The sequence below is a fragment of the Syngnathoides biaculeatus genome, chromosome 7 (assembly GCF_019802595.1).
Source record: "Syngnathoides biaculeatus isolate LvHL_M chromosome 7, ASM1980259v1, whole genome shotgun sequence".
NCBI classification, from domain to species: Eukaryota; Metazoa; Chordata; class Actinopteri; order Syngnathiformes; family Syngnathidae; genus Syngnathoides; species Syngnathoides biaculeatus.
Window position 1 is genome coordinate 6,243,425 of NC_084646.1, and position 16,614 is coordinate 6,260,038.

The window sequence follows — 16,614 nt, forward strand, 5'->3', positions numbered from 1 at the left end:
ATAAATATATTGTTTAAAAAATATTGAGCCTTTAGTGCAACTCCATCTAAAAGATGCATAACGTAACCCCAGCATCTACTGTAGCGTCTATTCTACGCGCCTTATCATGTGGTGCGCCTTATAATCCGGCGCGCCTTATATATGAAAAAAAGTCTTAAAATAAGCCATTGATTGAAGATGCGCCTTATAGTGCGGAAAATACGGTACTTGATGTTAAAACAGCACAGGTCGTTTACGTCCTAATGACGAGCGAAAAGATGGCTAAAAGACGGGAGGTATTGATGAAAAAAAAAATACACAAAAATACACCGTTCGGTTATTGGCTAATTGTGAAGCGAACTAGCTAGTTCGCTTAGTAATTAGCCGGCGAGAGTTAGCATTCAAATGCTGCAGTCGATGACCGGTTGAGTGACTTTTATAAACCAGCTCCTCTCTGTTTGCAATTATTTTGTTAGCGTGAACAGTTTTAAGTGAGCGGGGAGGTATTTTGAACCGCTAAAAAGTATCGAAATTGTCCAAACAAAATTACCTTAAATTTGTCAGCCACGCCACTGACGAACAAGGGCAAGGGCACTGACGTTTTTGTGCTTTCCCGTGCAGGCACGACTCCCTTTGAAGTGGATGGCTCCGGAGACCATCTTCGACCGGGTGTACACCACGCAGAGCGATGTCTGGTCCTTCGGGGTCCTTCTCTGGGAGATCTTCTCACTGGGTAACCCGACTAGCTCACGCCAAACCAGATGGATTAGCGTGTGCCCGGGAGACCCGTTTCCTTACGTCACTTGATTTGGCTTTGTCTATGTAATACTGTAATATGTCGTCCGTTGCTGGGAGTATGTTCCAGACCACGTTCACGATAGACCAAATTCTACCAACCCGGTTTTGTCATTTGTATACAATGTATTTTAAAGCTTTATGCATAATAGCAATACAATATGTGTGTGTGTGAGGCCGGAGTTTTATTTTTGTCCACTCGGGGTCGCCATTCTTATGTTCTAGAGCAGGGGTGTCAAACCCATTTTTCTCGCGGGCCACGTTGTCGTTTGGGTTTCCCTCAGAGGGCCGCTTTGACTGTGAAACAATAAACATGTTTAATCGTCTCTTCATGTTCACATAATCAATTTATGAACCAGAATCCGAATCACGGGTAACGTGTTTTTCAACTATTCAAGTCTATTCATGTTTTGGTGCTGATTTTTTACAAGAATCACAGAAATGGAAACTTTAGATTTGGCTTCGCGGGCCACCTAAAATCATGTGGCGGGCCGGATGTGGCCCCCGGGCCTTGAGTTTGACACCGGTGTTCTGCCGCGTTGTATCTCTGACTATATGCGTGTGACAACTGTTGAGGGTCATCGGAGTCATCAAATTAGTATGAAGTATTTACTTGCTGTGCGTACTGTTGTATTAATGTTTTTTGGGGACCTGGTTTGGTGAGTGACGTCAGAAACTGGAGTCAAGTTGGCGGGCTAGTCACAAAGCGAATGAATCCACAAGGTCTCGTAACTCGAAAAAGTGTGCAAATGATTCCCATTATCATTAATATGAATGTTTTGTCCGTTCCGCAGGTGCGTCTCCCTATCCCGGCGTCTGCATCGACGAAACTTTCTGCCGAAGGCTTAAAGAAGGCACCAGGATGAGACCGCCGGAGTACGCCACCTCGGAGATGTGAGTGACGAGGAAATGCTTATCACAAACGCGGATTTGTTTGTCACGCTGAGACCTGCACGAACCCACTTGCGTTGGCAGATACCAGACCATGTTGGACTGCTGGCTGGACCGCCCCACGGACAGGCCCACCTTCGCCGAACTGGTGGAACATTTGGGCAACCTGCTGCAGGCCAGCGCTCGCCAGGTATGCCGGTTTGGCCTTTCCGTACAGCAGGGGTGTCAAACTCGTTTCATTTCCCAGGCCATGTTGTAATTATTGTTTCCCTCAGAGCGCCGTTATGACTGAAATCATAAAAACCTTTACTCGCTGCACACGAAATTTATGAACTAGTTTCGGAGTCAAAAATCGAGGCTGATGGGTTCCAACTCTTGTTCGTGTTTGGTAACACAAAAATGCTTCCAACCTTCTCTTTATGATATATGAAAATTTTAAATTTGGTACAGTCTTTAACAAAAATCATGGAAGTTGAGAGACGATTTGCCTTTGCGGGACCTGTAAAATTACGTGGCAGGCCAGATCTGGCCCACGGGCTTTTAGTTTGACACCTGTGCTGTACATAATCGAGACTGATGAATTATAGGAAATAAATAAATAAATAAACACACACCCATATATATAAAAACATTTATTAATAATTATTTAATTATTTTATATAATTTTGTATTTAGTATTTATTCTTTAATTGCCTGTTTTGCTCAATTAATGTCATTTAAAAAAATAAGACACTTTGGCTTCTGTTTTTTTACATTTAATTTTTGCAATATAATTAAATGAGGAATATTTGAATAAAGTTGTGAAATTAAACCCCCGTTATATTGCTGAATGAGATTTAAAAAAAAAAAGTAATACTGTCGTTTTTGAAAGAGAAAATACAAAAGTTTTTATTGTTGTTTTGGTGGCCAAAAATTACAAGTACATCTGGAAAATTTGAACATTTATGGATTATTAGCTTGTTGCATTCATGAAATTTCCTGATTTTTTTTTTTTTTTAAACACAATTTCAAGAATACATATTTACATTTGTGCAACTTTAAGATCACGCTATACTGTATGTACCTGTTAGAAAATAATTTGAGAGTTAGAAATAGTTTTAAATGTAGGGTTGTTTTTTTTTTTTAATCATTCAGCATAAGATAAGCCGTATTTTCCCATCCAGGACGGGAAGGACTACATCCCGCTGACGGCGGGAGGCGACGCGGCGGGAGCTCCGGGTCACTCGGCGCCTCAGAGCACCGACGTCCCGGAATCTCACCCGCACTACGACAACGCTCTGCCTCTCGGGTAATGTATCCTTCAACCGCTCCGATATCCACAACCGCGGTGCGCGTGTCCGTCCGCTGACGTCCGGGCGTGTCTTTGGCATCCAGGCAGGGCGAAATCTGCGGCCGGAGGCTCAGCGTGAAGACGTTTGACGACGTCCCCGTGGAGCGCAGCAGCGTCACGGTGAGCGACTTCCTGTCACCGATACGTCAAATGTCGGAATGTTGCTCATTTTAAAAATGTATTTTATGCATTTATTTGTTTGTAGAGGTCGTAACATTACAAGATTTTTCTTTTTCTTTTTACAGGAGGGTCACATGGATTGTTCACCCGACGAAGCAGCAGGTTTGAGTCCGCAGCTGCTAACCACGCCAAGCTTGAGGTGAGTACGATTTAAAAAAAAAAAAAAAAAAAAAAAAAAAAGTTACCGGAATAAAAGGCAGGAAATTAGAAACCAAAAATTCGGGAAGTCAAGAATATGCTTGAAACATTATGGGATTTTGTTTTTTTATGGAAGTAAATATGTGCCCCCAGGATTTGAATAAAAAAAATACAAAATTCAGAAAAAATGGGCAGGGTTACTTCAAGTCGGAATCAAACAGCCAGCCAATCCAGTTACACTTTCTTAGTATGTGATGTCACATGATTAAGAAAGCGTAACGGGATTGGCTGTGTGTTTGATGGTGAATTTCAGACAGCGAATTGTAGCCAGTTGAATCTCAAGACTGAAAATATTGCGTTTGAATTTTCAAGGTTGAATTTTTTTTAATATGGCGAATTTGTCAACATTGAAAAGTTCAACTGAAATACAGCTTTTGGAAATGTGATCCCTTTGAAATAACAATATGAATTATACAACATGAAATTTTCAGTGGCATATTTATTCATTTCATTCACTGATGGTGTAGTGGTACACAGGCCTGCCTCTGGTGTGGGCAAGCGTGCGTTCGATTCCTGCTCAGTGAAGGTGTCGATATCTGCCCTGAAGGCCGAAGCTAGCTGGGATAGGCTCCAGCTTTCTCACAACCCTTGTGAGAATAAGCGGTTTGGATAATGACATTTTTAATTCAAATCCTGTTGCCGCATATTTACAAAATATAATATAAAATTACATTTTAATATTACATGGAAAATATTTAAGCAAACTCAAAGTTAGAAGCGTAGTGAACTTCGGGATATGTTATTGTGTTTAAAAAAAAAAAAAAAAAGGATGACTCGCTACCTTTGTGAGAATAAGCGGCTTGGATAATGACATTTTTAATTCAAATCCTGGTGCCGCAGATTTAAAAAAATAATGTAATATAAAATAGAATTTTAATATTACATGAAAAATATAGAAACAGTCTCAAAGTTACAAGCGTAATGAACTTCAGGATACGTTACTGCATTTAAAAAAAAACGCTACGCTTGTGAGAATAAGCATCTTGGATAATGACATTTTTGATTCAAATCCTGGGGGCGCATATTTAAAAAGCAATGTAATATAAAATTAAATTTTCATATTATATGAAAAATATTTAAGCAGCCTCAAAGTTACAAAGGTAGTGAACTTTGGGATACGTTACTGCGTTTGGGGGGGAAAAAAAAAAAAAAAGGATGTCTCGCTACCCTTGTGAGAATAAGCGGCTTGGAGAGTGACATGTTTAATTCAAATCCTGGTGGCGCATATTTAAAAAATAATATAAAATGTGATTTTAATATGTGAAAAATATTTTAGCAGTCTCAAAGTTACTAGCGTAGTCAACTTCGGGATAAATTACTGCGTTTAAAAAAAATAAAAATAAAAATTAAACGTATAGCGGACGAGTCTGGAACGAATCCTCCCACCCGCCATAAACGCGGCTTCACTTTCTGAAGACTGGTGACTGATCGACAGCATGTGTCATGTGGCTTCCCCACAAGCAGCCAACTCCTGCGCTGCAAGAGCAAAGAGTCACTGGCGTCCGAATCGTCCAACCAGACGAGCGGCTACCACTCGGACGACGCCGACGCGCCCGTCTACGCCAACGAGGAGGCCATCGCCAAGCACAGCCTGCTCCTGAAGAAGCAGAAGCCGTCCCCTGCGCCTTCCCTGCCCAAATTCGGCGCGGAGATCCGCTACAGCACGCCGCCCGTCTGACCCTCGGAACCATCCGGTCTTGTACAGTGTTATGTCGAACAATAAGTAGAGCTGCGGCCGCGTTGTTGTTGTTGTTGTCGTTGGCGTCGTAAATCAACCGGAACAAAAATGAGGGTTGAATGACGAGAGGGTGGAAACCATCCCCGCGCTATCGTGTTGACCCAGCGAGCCAACGGCCGGCGCTCGCTTCCTGCGCGCCAGGAAACGTCGCCGCAAATTTGGGAGAGCGTGAACGTCAGGACGCGGAATGCTTTTGTTTTGGCACAGTCGGCAGTTCTCTTCTCTTCTTTGTGTACAGTCGCTTATTTGTACCCGCATTACAGTATACTGTATATGTTATCCAGAGAATTCGTGTAACTAGTTTTATAAAAATGAACCCATTGGGGTTTTTCCACCCCGCAAAGTGTTTGACGAATAATAATAATAGTAATAAAAAGAATCAAAAGAAGATCGTCTGAATAATTTATTCAAGGTGAGTGACATTTCCTCAGTTTGTTCAGGAATGAGGTCTGGAACTGGCCCCAAATGGCTGCTCCGCACCAGATTAGCCGACTTCCTTTTTGATTTGGGTCACCGGTTCTTCAGACTTGTCGACGGCACGGTATACACGTCTTTAAAATTTGGTGTCGATATACCACAAAAATTGCATCAGAGGATAAATATTCTTATTAACTTTCGGAGAATCATCCAACTTTGATGCCAAGTTTGGATGCCGTAGACCGGAGGTGTCAAACTCAAGGCCCGGGGGCCAGATCCGGCTCACCGTGTGGTGTTATGTGGCCCGCGGAGGTAAATCACGTCTGTCGACTTCCAGGATTTTTGTTAAAATTTCACATTGCCATGTCATAAATGACAACTTTGAGATATTGCAAGCATTTTTGTGTTACCAACCATAAACAATAGTCGAAAAAAAACTATTTGCCTTGATTTCTGATTCCAAAACTAGTTCATAAATTGCATGTGTCAATATAATGTGACGATAAAATTTTTTTTTTGATTGTTTCACAAAGACAACGGCGCTCTGGGAAACCGCAACTACAATGTGGCCCGCTGCAAAAACAAGTTTGACACCCCTGCTACAGACCCAAAACGTCAGACATACTTTACGAATTTGATCTGAGGTCTAACAAGGAAGCTAGCGCCCCATAATGCCATATTTTATTTAAAAACAAAACAGTAAAATCAAGGCAAAGAATTAAAAAGTTTGTGTATCACAATTTAACGCTTCAATTTAATTCATTGGGCTGCTCCCTCTGGTGTACCTGTTTTGGCCACAGGAGGGCGGTATAATACATTGATTGAGGTAAAGAAGGGTCAACACTAAGCTGCAATAAATATCGATATATTTTTTTTAAAAAATCGTAGAATTTGGGGAAAATGACATTGATACTAATTCCAAGCTATCAATGGTGTTTTATATATATATATATATATATATATATATATATATATATATTTGTTATGATGTTAGCGTGAAGTTAGTGAGGGCTAGGTGTAATTCGCTTTGTTTGATGTTTAGTTTGACCGTAAATGTCAAATGGGAGTGGCATCAAACGGGTCGAAGCCTAACTCGGTACTTGCCGAACTGCTTCTAGTATTAAAGTGATTCGTGTTCGCCCTTTTCCGCACTGCCACTTACTACGACCCGGCAGGTTTCTCACCATTGTCGCGGCGATCACGGCCCATCGGCAGCTGCGGTTAACAGGGACGTAATAGCTACAAACATAGCCTGGACCTTTTCAACAAGCGCTCGAGCGGCCGACGAGTGACGGAGGCGCGTGGGAGCGTACCGCTGATGTGTTTTGTCTGCCATCTCGCGCAACAAAAGATGCTAATTATAGCATGTTGGACTAGTTGAGCCCATCCGGGGCAGAATTCAAGATGACTTGTCATTCACACGCACTCGCCCGACATTTTGTAAGAAGCCCTTTATGGGCTTTGAAATTAAGGATTTGCTACAGCTGCAGAATTATAATATTTATCCATTTTCTGAGCCGCTTATCCTCACAAGGGTCGCGGGAGTGCTGGACGCCCTGGACTGGTCGCCAGCCAACCGCAGGGCACATGCAGACAAACACCGGCACTCCCAGTCGCACCTAGGGGCAATTTATAGTGACCGATTAGGCGGGTCTGGGATCGAACCCGGGACGTCAGAACTGTGAGGCCAACCCTTTTCAGCTGGAAATTAAAAGGCAGCAACAGCATCTTGTCACACAATGAAAAGCAAGACTGCCCTCTGTGGTACAAGGGGTGTCATCACAAACACACTCTTGTATGAAAAAAAAAGAAGTACATATGAAACATGAAATAAAAAAAATATAATATTGTGTAGGTTTGAGGAGGAGGGAAAATTACACAAACCAAAGTCATAATTCAGACTAAAAAGTTACAAAACTGAATTTGTTCTTTTTTTTGGGGGGGGGGGGTGTTAAAGTGTAACGCATGCATCAAAACGTTCTTTCATCCACTACAAATTAAAAAATATTAATATATATAACTATATATATAATATATATATATATATATATATATATATATTAAAATAATATTTGTGAAATAGTGAGTGAATGAATGAATAAGTAGATCAATAGATTTCAGTCAAAGTCCCAAAATGCAGTATATTTAAACATGTAATAAAAATAGGAACGTATAAAACATGAGCAAATGTACAACTGAATTAAGTGAGCAAACCAAATCTTTTATCTTTTTTTTTTTATCATTTCAAAAGCAACACCCATGACTAATTGTTGCTCAAAATGAAATGCCAATACCCGAGGGGGAAAATTAGTTTGCAAAAAAAAAAACTCATAATGTCCTAACTGATGTGGGGGGGGGGGGACAACATAATAATGATAATATCATGATCATTATGTAATAGCTGTCACCTGTGAAGTTGGGTAAGAGGTGCAATGTTCGTCTAAATCCAGCAGGTGGAGGTGTGGTTAAAAAAGTGTGTGACACTCACACGCAGCGATTGATTCAAATATGAAGAAAGTTGCCTTTGCAAAGTGGAGACTGTGGAGTACAACAAAAGGAAAAGTTCAGGCATTTTCCTTGTTAAATTCTTTTCCGGGGGCATTTGCTTGGGATATTTGGTTAGATCGTTGGCCTCACAGTTCTGTGTTCCGAGGTTCAACTCCCGGGGCGGCGCCTGTGTGGAGTTTGCATGTTCTCCTGGCTCTGTGGTTTCCCTCCCACATCCCTAAAACCATGCGTAAATTGGAGACTTTAAATTGCCCCTAGGTGTGATTTTGAGTGCGACTGTTGTTCTGTCTCTTTGTGCCCTGCGATTGGCTGGAAACCAGTTCAAAGTGTGCCCCGCCTCCTAAACGATGATAGCTGGGATTTGCTCTGGGCCTCCTGCGACCCTTGTGAAGATAAATGACTCTGAAAATGGATGGACGGATCCTTTTCCAGGGTCCCGCCCTATGGTCCAAGGTTTTGAGTGACTTGCTGGATCACGCAATGCGCCGTCACTCTTCTCTTTCCATTCCCGCTGTCGGATCACAACACCGACGTGTCTGCACACACCTGCAGCTGTCAGACATCTTGTTAGTCCGCCAAGACAGCCAAAGCGGCGGCGGCGGCGGCGGCGGCGTGCTACTCGAGAGATAACAAATCGGGGGCGATTGGAGAAGGGATGTCTCCTGGTCTAGGAGAAAAATGAGCTGTCTATCAACGCTGGAGTAACGGGTGGGGACGGGATGTCTGGCACGCAGCGCGCACCTATAAAAAGTGCACATGCACACATGCGAGGGTTGTAAAGAATGACAAGAACATGCACACCCATGTTTGAATTTAAAGGGTTGTGGCGCATGAGCGTAGTAAGACGAGAGACGAGCACACACGCAAACATGCGCACCAAATGCAATAAAGGTGGAATGTGCAGCATTAATACAGTAAGACAAGAACACACACACACACACTTCAAATATATGCAATAGGTGGGTTGTGCTGCATCAAAATAGAAAGACAAGAACAGACACACATTGCTATCCTAGTGGCCTACCTTAGTATTGTTTTTATTTTTATTTTGACTTCTTACCAAATAATTAAAATAGTTCAACAAAAGGCTTTTTGTTTTGCAAAATCATCGAAAGATGTACGCTATTATGCTAATGACGGTTGTGGTTGCGCCGCACGATACCAAAACACACACACGCGTGCATGAACACAAATTTGACTGACAGGCATGTTGCAGCCTCCCGGATGCCTTTTTTCCCCCAATTTGTTATGCAAAGGTCGCTAGTACAAGCCCGTCAGCTTGTCAGTGATTAGGCTGACGTCGGTAGCCAACACTTTAGCGAGCACGTCAGCCGCCGCAATGCTTTCAAAGACGCAAGGGTCTCGCTCCCAAATGGAAGCTAAGTAATTAATTAATAATTAGTAGGTAATTACTACTACTATTATGTAGTAATTACAACTAATTTTGAATGTTGGATTAATAATGCTCATTCTTTAGATTTGCGTCCCTACTGAATGAAAACAGTACAATAGCTCCTTGTTGTTCTTTTGTGTATTGTTATCGTTTGACTGCATTTGACAGCATCATTTTTGTGTCTTTTGTAAACACGTCATTGGCTTGCCCACACCTCGTCAACTGACATCGGAGCGGCGCTGCAAAATTGCCGCCTGACAAAAAAAAAGTTTTCCTTGCCCTCTATTGCCGTCCGGCACCAGTTTTAAGACACTTTTAACGCTGCTCTGACGTGCACGCAGCAAAATGGACCTTTCCGACCTGCCAATTATGCGTACAATGATAGCCAATCAGATAGCCGCATTGTCTTAACCCTTAATATTGAAGTTAGTTTTTATTTGTGTATTTATTTGAATTAAAGAGTGAATTTGGGTAAAGAAGAATTTATGTGATTGAGAGAAAACATTTCTTTTTGTCAGTTCACGTTTAGGTGGCGGAACCTTGTTCACCAATGTTGTTGGTGTCAGGACGCTTATTTTGGGGGCACTTCCTGTACAAACAGTAGATAAGCGGGAAAGATTCGACGGGAGTTAGAAAGAAGCAAGAAGAATAACTCCGTTTGGTCAGAAGGTCAATGAGGTGTGTTTATTGCTTGTGTTCTGTCATTTATTTGTGTAATATGAATTTTAACGTGTATGTATTTTGTTTTGTATATAGTTCTTACGGCATATTTGGAATCTTTGACTTGTTGGCATCAAAGCAGCTTGGCATGTCGGCAAATAAGGTTGTTGACGTGCTAAAGGCCTGTGGGAAAAAAAAAGCAACTTCTCCGGAGTCATATTTCCAATTAAAAAGTAGTCACCCTGCTTTACGTGCGCAGTGCGATTTCACTATTTTATCCTGTTTGATTTCAATATGAAGTTTGTGAAGCGTCGATCGCCAACGTTCCGCTGTAACTCTGACGTTGCGTCCTGCTCCGTCCGAAATCTTAATTCCGCGTACATATCCTCGCGTGAAATAGTTGAGACCTCTCTGTAGAGCTCTCTTGGACAAGTCTGACGCATTTGGCAAAAAGTACCGCAATATTATCTGGAATACGCAATAGAAAATCGACTTAAAACCTGTTCTGCTCGGTTGCCATTTTGGAAGTTTGTGGGGCATGGCGACTGTAGCCAAGGGGGCGGAGCTTAAAATCGCCAGTCGGAGAGTTCGATTTATGTTTTCCGTGGCAAATTTCTTGACAGCGGACTCCCTGCTACTCTCGGCCGGCGCTGATGGAATCGCTGAACTCCTAGAGCGGGCGTCTGCGGCTTCAAGGGGAAGAATATGACTCTTGACTGCCCGGAGTCCGTACAGGTCTGAATTCGTGACTTTCCGAAGTGTCTGCTAAATCGGATTTTGGTTGATTGTTGAGTTCTGGAGAAGTCCTCCGGATAGACTTTCTCTCGCTTTTGCGTAAATGCCTGCTATAGGAGTTCTTTGTTTGCAGTGGCGGTGGTATTCGGGTCTTCCGACAACAGTGATCCTTCTCCGTTGCAAAATAACCATCCATCCATTCTCTTAGCCGCTTATCCTCACAAGGTTTGTGGGGGGTGTTGGAACCTATCCCAGCTGTCTACAGGCAGGTACACCCTGAGCTGGTTCCCAGGCAATCGCAGGGCAACAACATGCAAACTCCACACGGGCGGGTCGGGGATGGAACCCGGGACCTCAGAACTGTGAGGCCAACCCTTTACCGGGTGACCCACCGTGCCGCCTGAACAAAATAGATCAAATAAATAAAGATTTTTCATGAACAGAAACCAGTCGGTGTGGTCACGACATCCCGACAGCTGCGTGACCCCGGCGAGGAAAAAAATTTGTGAATGGATGTTGTGGCCGGCGGCTTCCTGCTTTGGCGTTCTCATCATAATAACTAATTGTGCAAAATAAACACACGCGCATCATAACGTCTACGCAGCTGCACATATTTATGCTGCGCTGAAACAATGTTGGCCCACTTTATTCGCTTCCTCCCGCTACTGACGAAATGTCGGGCCGGTGAAAAGCGCCATGGGAAAGTGTGACTAAATTCGGTACAATGCACTTCACGACCCCCCCCCCCCCCACGACAAACACATCTATGATGGCGAGCACACGCGGGGGGTTGGCCAGTACGCGTGTGTTCGTCATGCCCGGGACCACCGCTGAGAGTGTTTCGGTCTGAGATTCCTCACGTGCTATCCATAGTTCAGTGAGTGGAGGAAAATTCCAGCTCCAACGTGTTTTATGATGGACATGGCGTATAATGTACACACGCAAGTATGGTTGTAATTTGGAGTCAGAATTTTTTGCTTCAAAATTATGTCCCAAAAGAGGAATTTGCTCGGAACAGATACCACGATTGGTTCCACAAAACACATACAAAATTTCAATAACTAATCTTGAAAACGGTGGCCTCACAGTTCTGACGTTCAGGGTTCAATACCGGACCCGCCTGTGTGGACTTTGCATGTTCTCCCCGTGCCTGCGTGGGTTTTCGTCGGCCACTCCGGTTTCCTCGCACATCCCAAAAACATGCGACATTAATTGGACACTCAAAATTGACCCTAGGTGTGATTGTGAGTGTGAGTGTTTGTCTCAATGTACCCTCTGATTGGCTGGCGACCAGTTCAGGGTGTACCCTGCCTGCTGCCCTTTGACAGCTGAGATAGGCTCCAGCACTCCCCGCGACCCTCGTGAGGATAAGCGGCAAAGAAAATAGATGTATGGATAATCCTGGGAAAAAAAAAAAAACCCACAAGAAATCTGCCATTTTGGTTTATGTCATGTCATTATCCAAGCCGCTTATCCACGCAAGGGTTGCCTGGAGCCTATTCCAGCTGGCTTCGGGCGAAAGGCGGACTACACCCTGAAGTAGTTGCCAGTCAGTCGCAGGGTAGATATCGACACCATCACTGAGCGCGAAGCGATCCCACGCTGCCCGCACCAAAGTCAGGCATGTGTACGACTACGCCATCAGTGACTCCGAGATATCCGGACATGTCCACCAAATTTCATGCCACTAAGTGCAGCTGTCTTCGGGCTGAATTTTTCAAAACACCCTTGTGCTCGATTCTGGAGGTGAATCTTATGTTGTGGCTTGTGTGTTCGTATTTAAAGCGCCACTGTCATGATTTCTAATATGTTATTAATGAAAAAAACGCCAGCCGGAATAGACCCATCCGTTTTTTTCACTGCACATGATTTTGACGTATATGTCTTTTTGTCATTCCCGCCATGAAAATCCTCTCGAGGGATTTGTTTTCGAGAAGAAGCAGGAAGTGACGTACAGGGCAGTAGCGCACTCAAGTGGTCTCGTCTGTTTGCACCAGTTTTACCTGCGGGAAGCTAGCTCGTTGTTCCTTCGTGTTAGCCAAAATGCCGGCTCGTTGTATTGCTGGATATTGTTCGAACGCTCGGGAGGATCGATTCATTCTTCATAGTTTTCAAAAAGACCCGGTTTTCTTCGTGAAAAACGGATTGCACAGGTGCAAAGGTCGAGAGCTTCATGGGTTCCAAATGACAGGTTGGTGTGTATACAGAGACTAAAAAAACTAATAGTTTGGGGGCGGAGGGACTTAATCCTATCATAACATAACAAAAGATCTGCAAACGTACGTCAGGGGTGCTAAATGTGTCTAAGTGCGCGTCGGACGGCTTCCGGCCCCCGCGCGGCCTTGCGGATCGCCGCAAAGCCGGCCCAGCGTTAGCCCTGACGCCGAGGTGAATTTGGGCGGGGAGGTGGTTTGGCCGGGCTCTCCCCCTACTGGCTACTGGTGTCTGGGCTCCCCACTTCACACGTCTGCTCGCTTTGCCACAGCTGGCCCTCCAGCGACAACTTGCTCGCCGCTGACTGATTCCACGGAGGTGGTTTGGCCGCGTGCGGGAGCAGAAAGGAGCTCTCCCACCCTGCCTGGCGTGGGTCCTCCTGATTATGCTACATACTGTCGCGGTGTCTGTTGTTAGTTAGGAGTGAGCCGCATATCATTTAAATATAGCTCGAAACGATAGGGTAATGTTGCCCCAGTCACTTTACCCGATTGTAAAGTGTTTTCTTCTTTGAAAAGAGCTTCCACGTCCCATAGTAGGTGGCACGGCATGTTTTCAATGGCAAAGGTCGCGGTGTGATGTAATGAACAGACGATGCAGGCATAATGGCTAGCACTTGGATGTCGAATGAGACTTCCGCAACTATGCGCATGGATGATCCGCTCTCCGCTCAGATTTATATTTTCATATGGACATTGAATTGAATAATGTTCTATGTATTTTTCATTGCAATAGCTATTCTACAATTTTCATAGGCATGACACTTGACCTTTAAATTCTTCAGAGAGGTAAATACATGCTGAAAGAGTAAAATTAGCACCGCTTATGGAGGTATTTGAACCTTGCAGGTGCGCACAGGCGACAACAAACACCCGTCACGGCCGTCTGTCGTCGGGACGCCGCCCATCACCTGGCAAACCGAATGATGGACTTGCATTGTTCCGCCCTCTTCCTGCCACAAACGGCGCGACGGATGACTGACGGAGCGCCTCAAAGATGATGATGATGATGATGATGTCAACCTGTCATTGGGATGTAGGTACGCCTTGCTGAATCGAGATTCCGCCCGTCGTTTGAAGACGTTCAAAGCGGCCCAAACATTCCGAAACTGGATTCCCACCAATATAAATCTCGAGATATTGACAGATGTGGATGACCGCAGTATTTTACAAGTTTTGACGGTACAGGTTCTTATTAGTCCTTGTTTTTAAACCGCAGGTGTCAAACTCAAGGCCCGGGGGCCAGATCTGGCCCGCCGCACCATTTTATGTGGCCAGCGAAGCCAAATCTAGAGTTTCCATTTCCTTGATCCAGCCATCCATTCCCTTAGTCGCTTATCCTCACGAGGGTCACGGGAGTGCTGGAGGCTATCCCAGCTGTCAATGGCCAGGAGGCGGAGTACTGGTTGCCAGCCAATCGCAGGGCATATACAGACAAACAGCCGCACTCACAATCACACCTAGGGGCAATTTAGAGTGTCCAATTCATGTTGCATGTCTTTGGGATGTGGGAGGAAAACTGAGTTCCCGGATAGAACCCACGCAGGCACAGGGAGAACATACAAACTCCACACAGGTGGGGCCGAGATTGAACCCGGGACCTCAGAACTGTGAGGCCACCGTGCTGCCCATTTCCATGATTTCTGGTTCATAAATTCATTATGTAAACATGATGAGACGATTAAATATTTTTATCGTTTCACAGTCAAAAGGGCCCTCTGAGGGAAACCTGAACTGCGACGTGGCCCGCGACACCCCAGTTTTCAACATTCACTCAGTATATGCAAAACCATTTAATTGAATCATTATGTATTTAGTTTTTGTATTATTATCCAGAGGGGAAAAATGAGAAATGTTAACCCTTCAGTCGACAAAACAGGACCAGCACTGTGAGAATAACGAGAGATACATTTGAATAAAAACTTTCATGCAATGTTCCCCTCAACCCCCCCCCCCCCCCCCCCAAAAAAAAAAAAAAAACCAAAACCTAACGACTATATGCAATTTCTCCTCAGGCAAGGTTTTACATGGTCACATGAACAGGCAGTTCTCATCCGTCTCCCGCGACTCCCCCAACCACAGACAGGTCTTACTTTGTCTCCCAGGAAAGTGATGAAAACCCGAGACAGGAACTTTCTCATCCTCGCGCCAAAACAAACGATTCGACGAGGTGTGCTTTTAACGTTTCATAGTACTACAATAATTACAAGTACACATTTTAGGATCAAGACCTCTGCCTTGGTTGTGATGAACATTTAGATCTACAATGGTGCTTTTTTAAATCTTGGTCACGATGGCGGTACTGCAAGAGCTAAGTATTTTTCAAGGTGGTACTTTAAGTTGCTCTATGATCATTATTAATTTGACAGACTTCAACATAACGTAAACATATACCGTAATTTCTGGCCTTGTTCCACACGCTTTCAACCCTGCGGTTTATGCGGTGATGTGGCTAATCTGTGCTTTTTTTTTTTTTTTTTTTTTTTTCTTCTCCCTAAAGAGTGGAAAAGGTAAGAGTGACACCGGTGGAATATATGTGCCGAGGAAGTGACTTTTACCGGTATGTTTTTTTATTATTATTATTTATTTTTTTTATTTTATTTTTTTTTTAAACCGGCCCTGTTAGCCCTGTGCTAACGTGTTCCTGGTCTGTTACTGATGTGTCTCGGTGATTTTTAGCATTTTTTTTTTTTTTTTTTTTTTTTTTTGGGCCCTATTAGCATTGCTCTATTGTTAGCGCCACCCTCGCTTGTTGCTGCTGTTACTGCCACATCTCAATGATTTCGGTTTGCTTTTTTTTTTTTTTTTTTTAAACGGCCCTGTTAGTGCTGTGCTACCATCTTGCTTCTGTGTAGCTGCTGCGGCGGTTTTTTTTTTTTTTTTTTTGTTCTTTACTGGTATGTTTTTTTTATTTTATTTTTTTAACCACCCCTGTTCGTGCTACCGTGTTTTTGCTATGTTAAGCTCAGCCAAGGTGTTAAAACTTTGAAAACTCTTTCTGTGTACCGTCTTTCTCACTCCAATGATCCAACTACCGTAATTTCCGGCCTATAAACCGGGACTTTTATCACACGCTTTCAACCCTGTGGGTTATGCGGTGATGTGGCTAATTTGTGCATTTTTTTCTAACGGCCGCAAGGGTGGCACTCGAGCGGAAAAGTTAAGACTGAGACCGGTGGAATATGTGTGCCGAGGAAGTGACTTTTACAGGTCCGTCCCTGTTAGCGGTGGCGCTAGTGTGGCGGCGCTAGCATTAAACTCTCTGTGTACCGTCTTTCTTTGTAAATATCTCGTGTTTCAATGTGGGCACTTGCGGCTTATACACAGGTGCGGCTTATGTATGTACCAAATGGTATTTCCTTTACAAATGTACTGGGTGAGGCTAATAATCAGGTGTGTTCTGTAGGCCGGAAATTACAGTAATTGAAATGCAATTAAATACGCACGCAGATGCAATACTATTGCAGAAATTCACAAATACTGTACTTTAAGTGTGTGTACCACCAGGTATCTTCCACTTATTCTGGATACGTAGTGTATCGGAGCTCAAATGACACTTTTTCAACATTTTTTTTGA

General features: G+C 43.7%; 1 protein-coding gene and 1 long non-coding RNA gene across 25 annotated transcripts in view; both read left to right on the forward strand.

Annotated features, from left to right (window-relative positions):
• Positions 1-5,853, forward strand: part of kdr (kinase insert domain receptor (a type III receptor tyrosine kinase)) — a 30,930-nt gene extending 25,077 nt beyond the window's left edge. For 3 of the 6 annotated variants that reach the window (XM_061824399.1, XM_061824400.1, XM_061824401.1), the window contains exons 24-30: positions 601-712; positions 1,569-1,668; positions 1,750-1,855; positions 2,829-2,953; positions 3,040-3,115; positions 3,241-3,314; positions 4,835-5,850. In XM_061824399.1, the coding sequence (XP_061680383.1) occupies positions 601-712; positions 1,569-1,668; positions 1,750-1,855; positions 2,829-2,953; positions 3,040-3,115; positions 3,241-3,314; positions 4,835-5,051 (810 nt within the window). In that variant the 3' untranslated portion in view covers positions 5,052-5,850. Of the gene's footprint in view, positions 1-600; positions 713-1,568; positions 1,669-1,749; positions 1,856-2,828; positions 2,954-3,039; positions 3,116-3,240; positions 3,315-4,834 lie in introns of all 6 variants that reach the window. The other 3 variants (XM_061824397.1, XM_061824395.1, XM_061824396.1) reach the window with 3 other exon arrangements.
• A 4,049-nt stretch (positions 5,854-9,902) lies between these two features.
• The window catches only part of LOC133503121 (uncharacterized), a 62,332-nt gene continuing 55,620 nt past the window's right edge, over positions 9,903-16,614 (forward strand). For 5 of the 19 annotated variants that reach the window (XR_009795640.1, XR_009795641.1, XR_009795653.1 and 2 more), the window contains exons 1-5: positions 9,984-10,107; positions 10,713-10,824; positions 13,887-14,077; positions 15,053-15,207; positions 15,538-15,597. This is a non-coding gene — a long non-coding RNA (uncharacterized LOC133503121). Of the gene's footprint in view, positions 10,108-10,712; positions 10,825-13,886; positions 14,078-15,052; positions 15,208-15,537; positions 15,598-16,614 lie in introns of all 19 variants that reach the window. The other 14 variants (XR_009795642.1, XR_009795645.1, XR_009795648.1 and 11 more) reach the window with 6 other exon arrangements.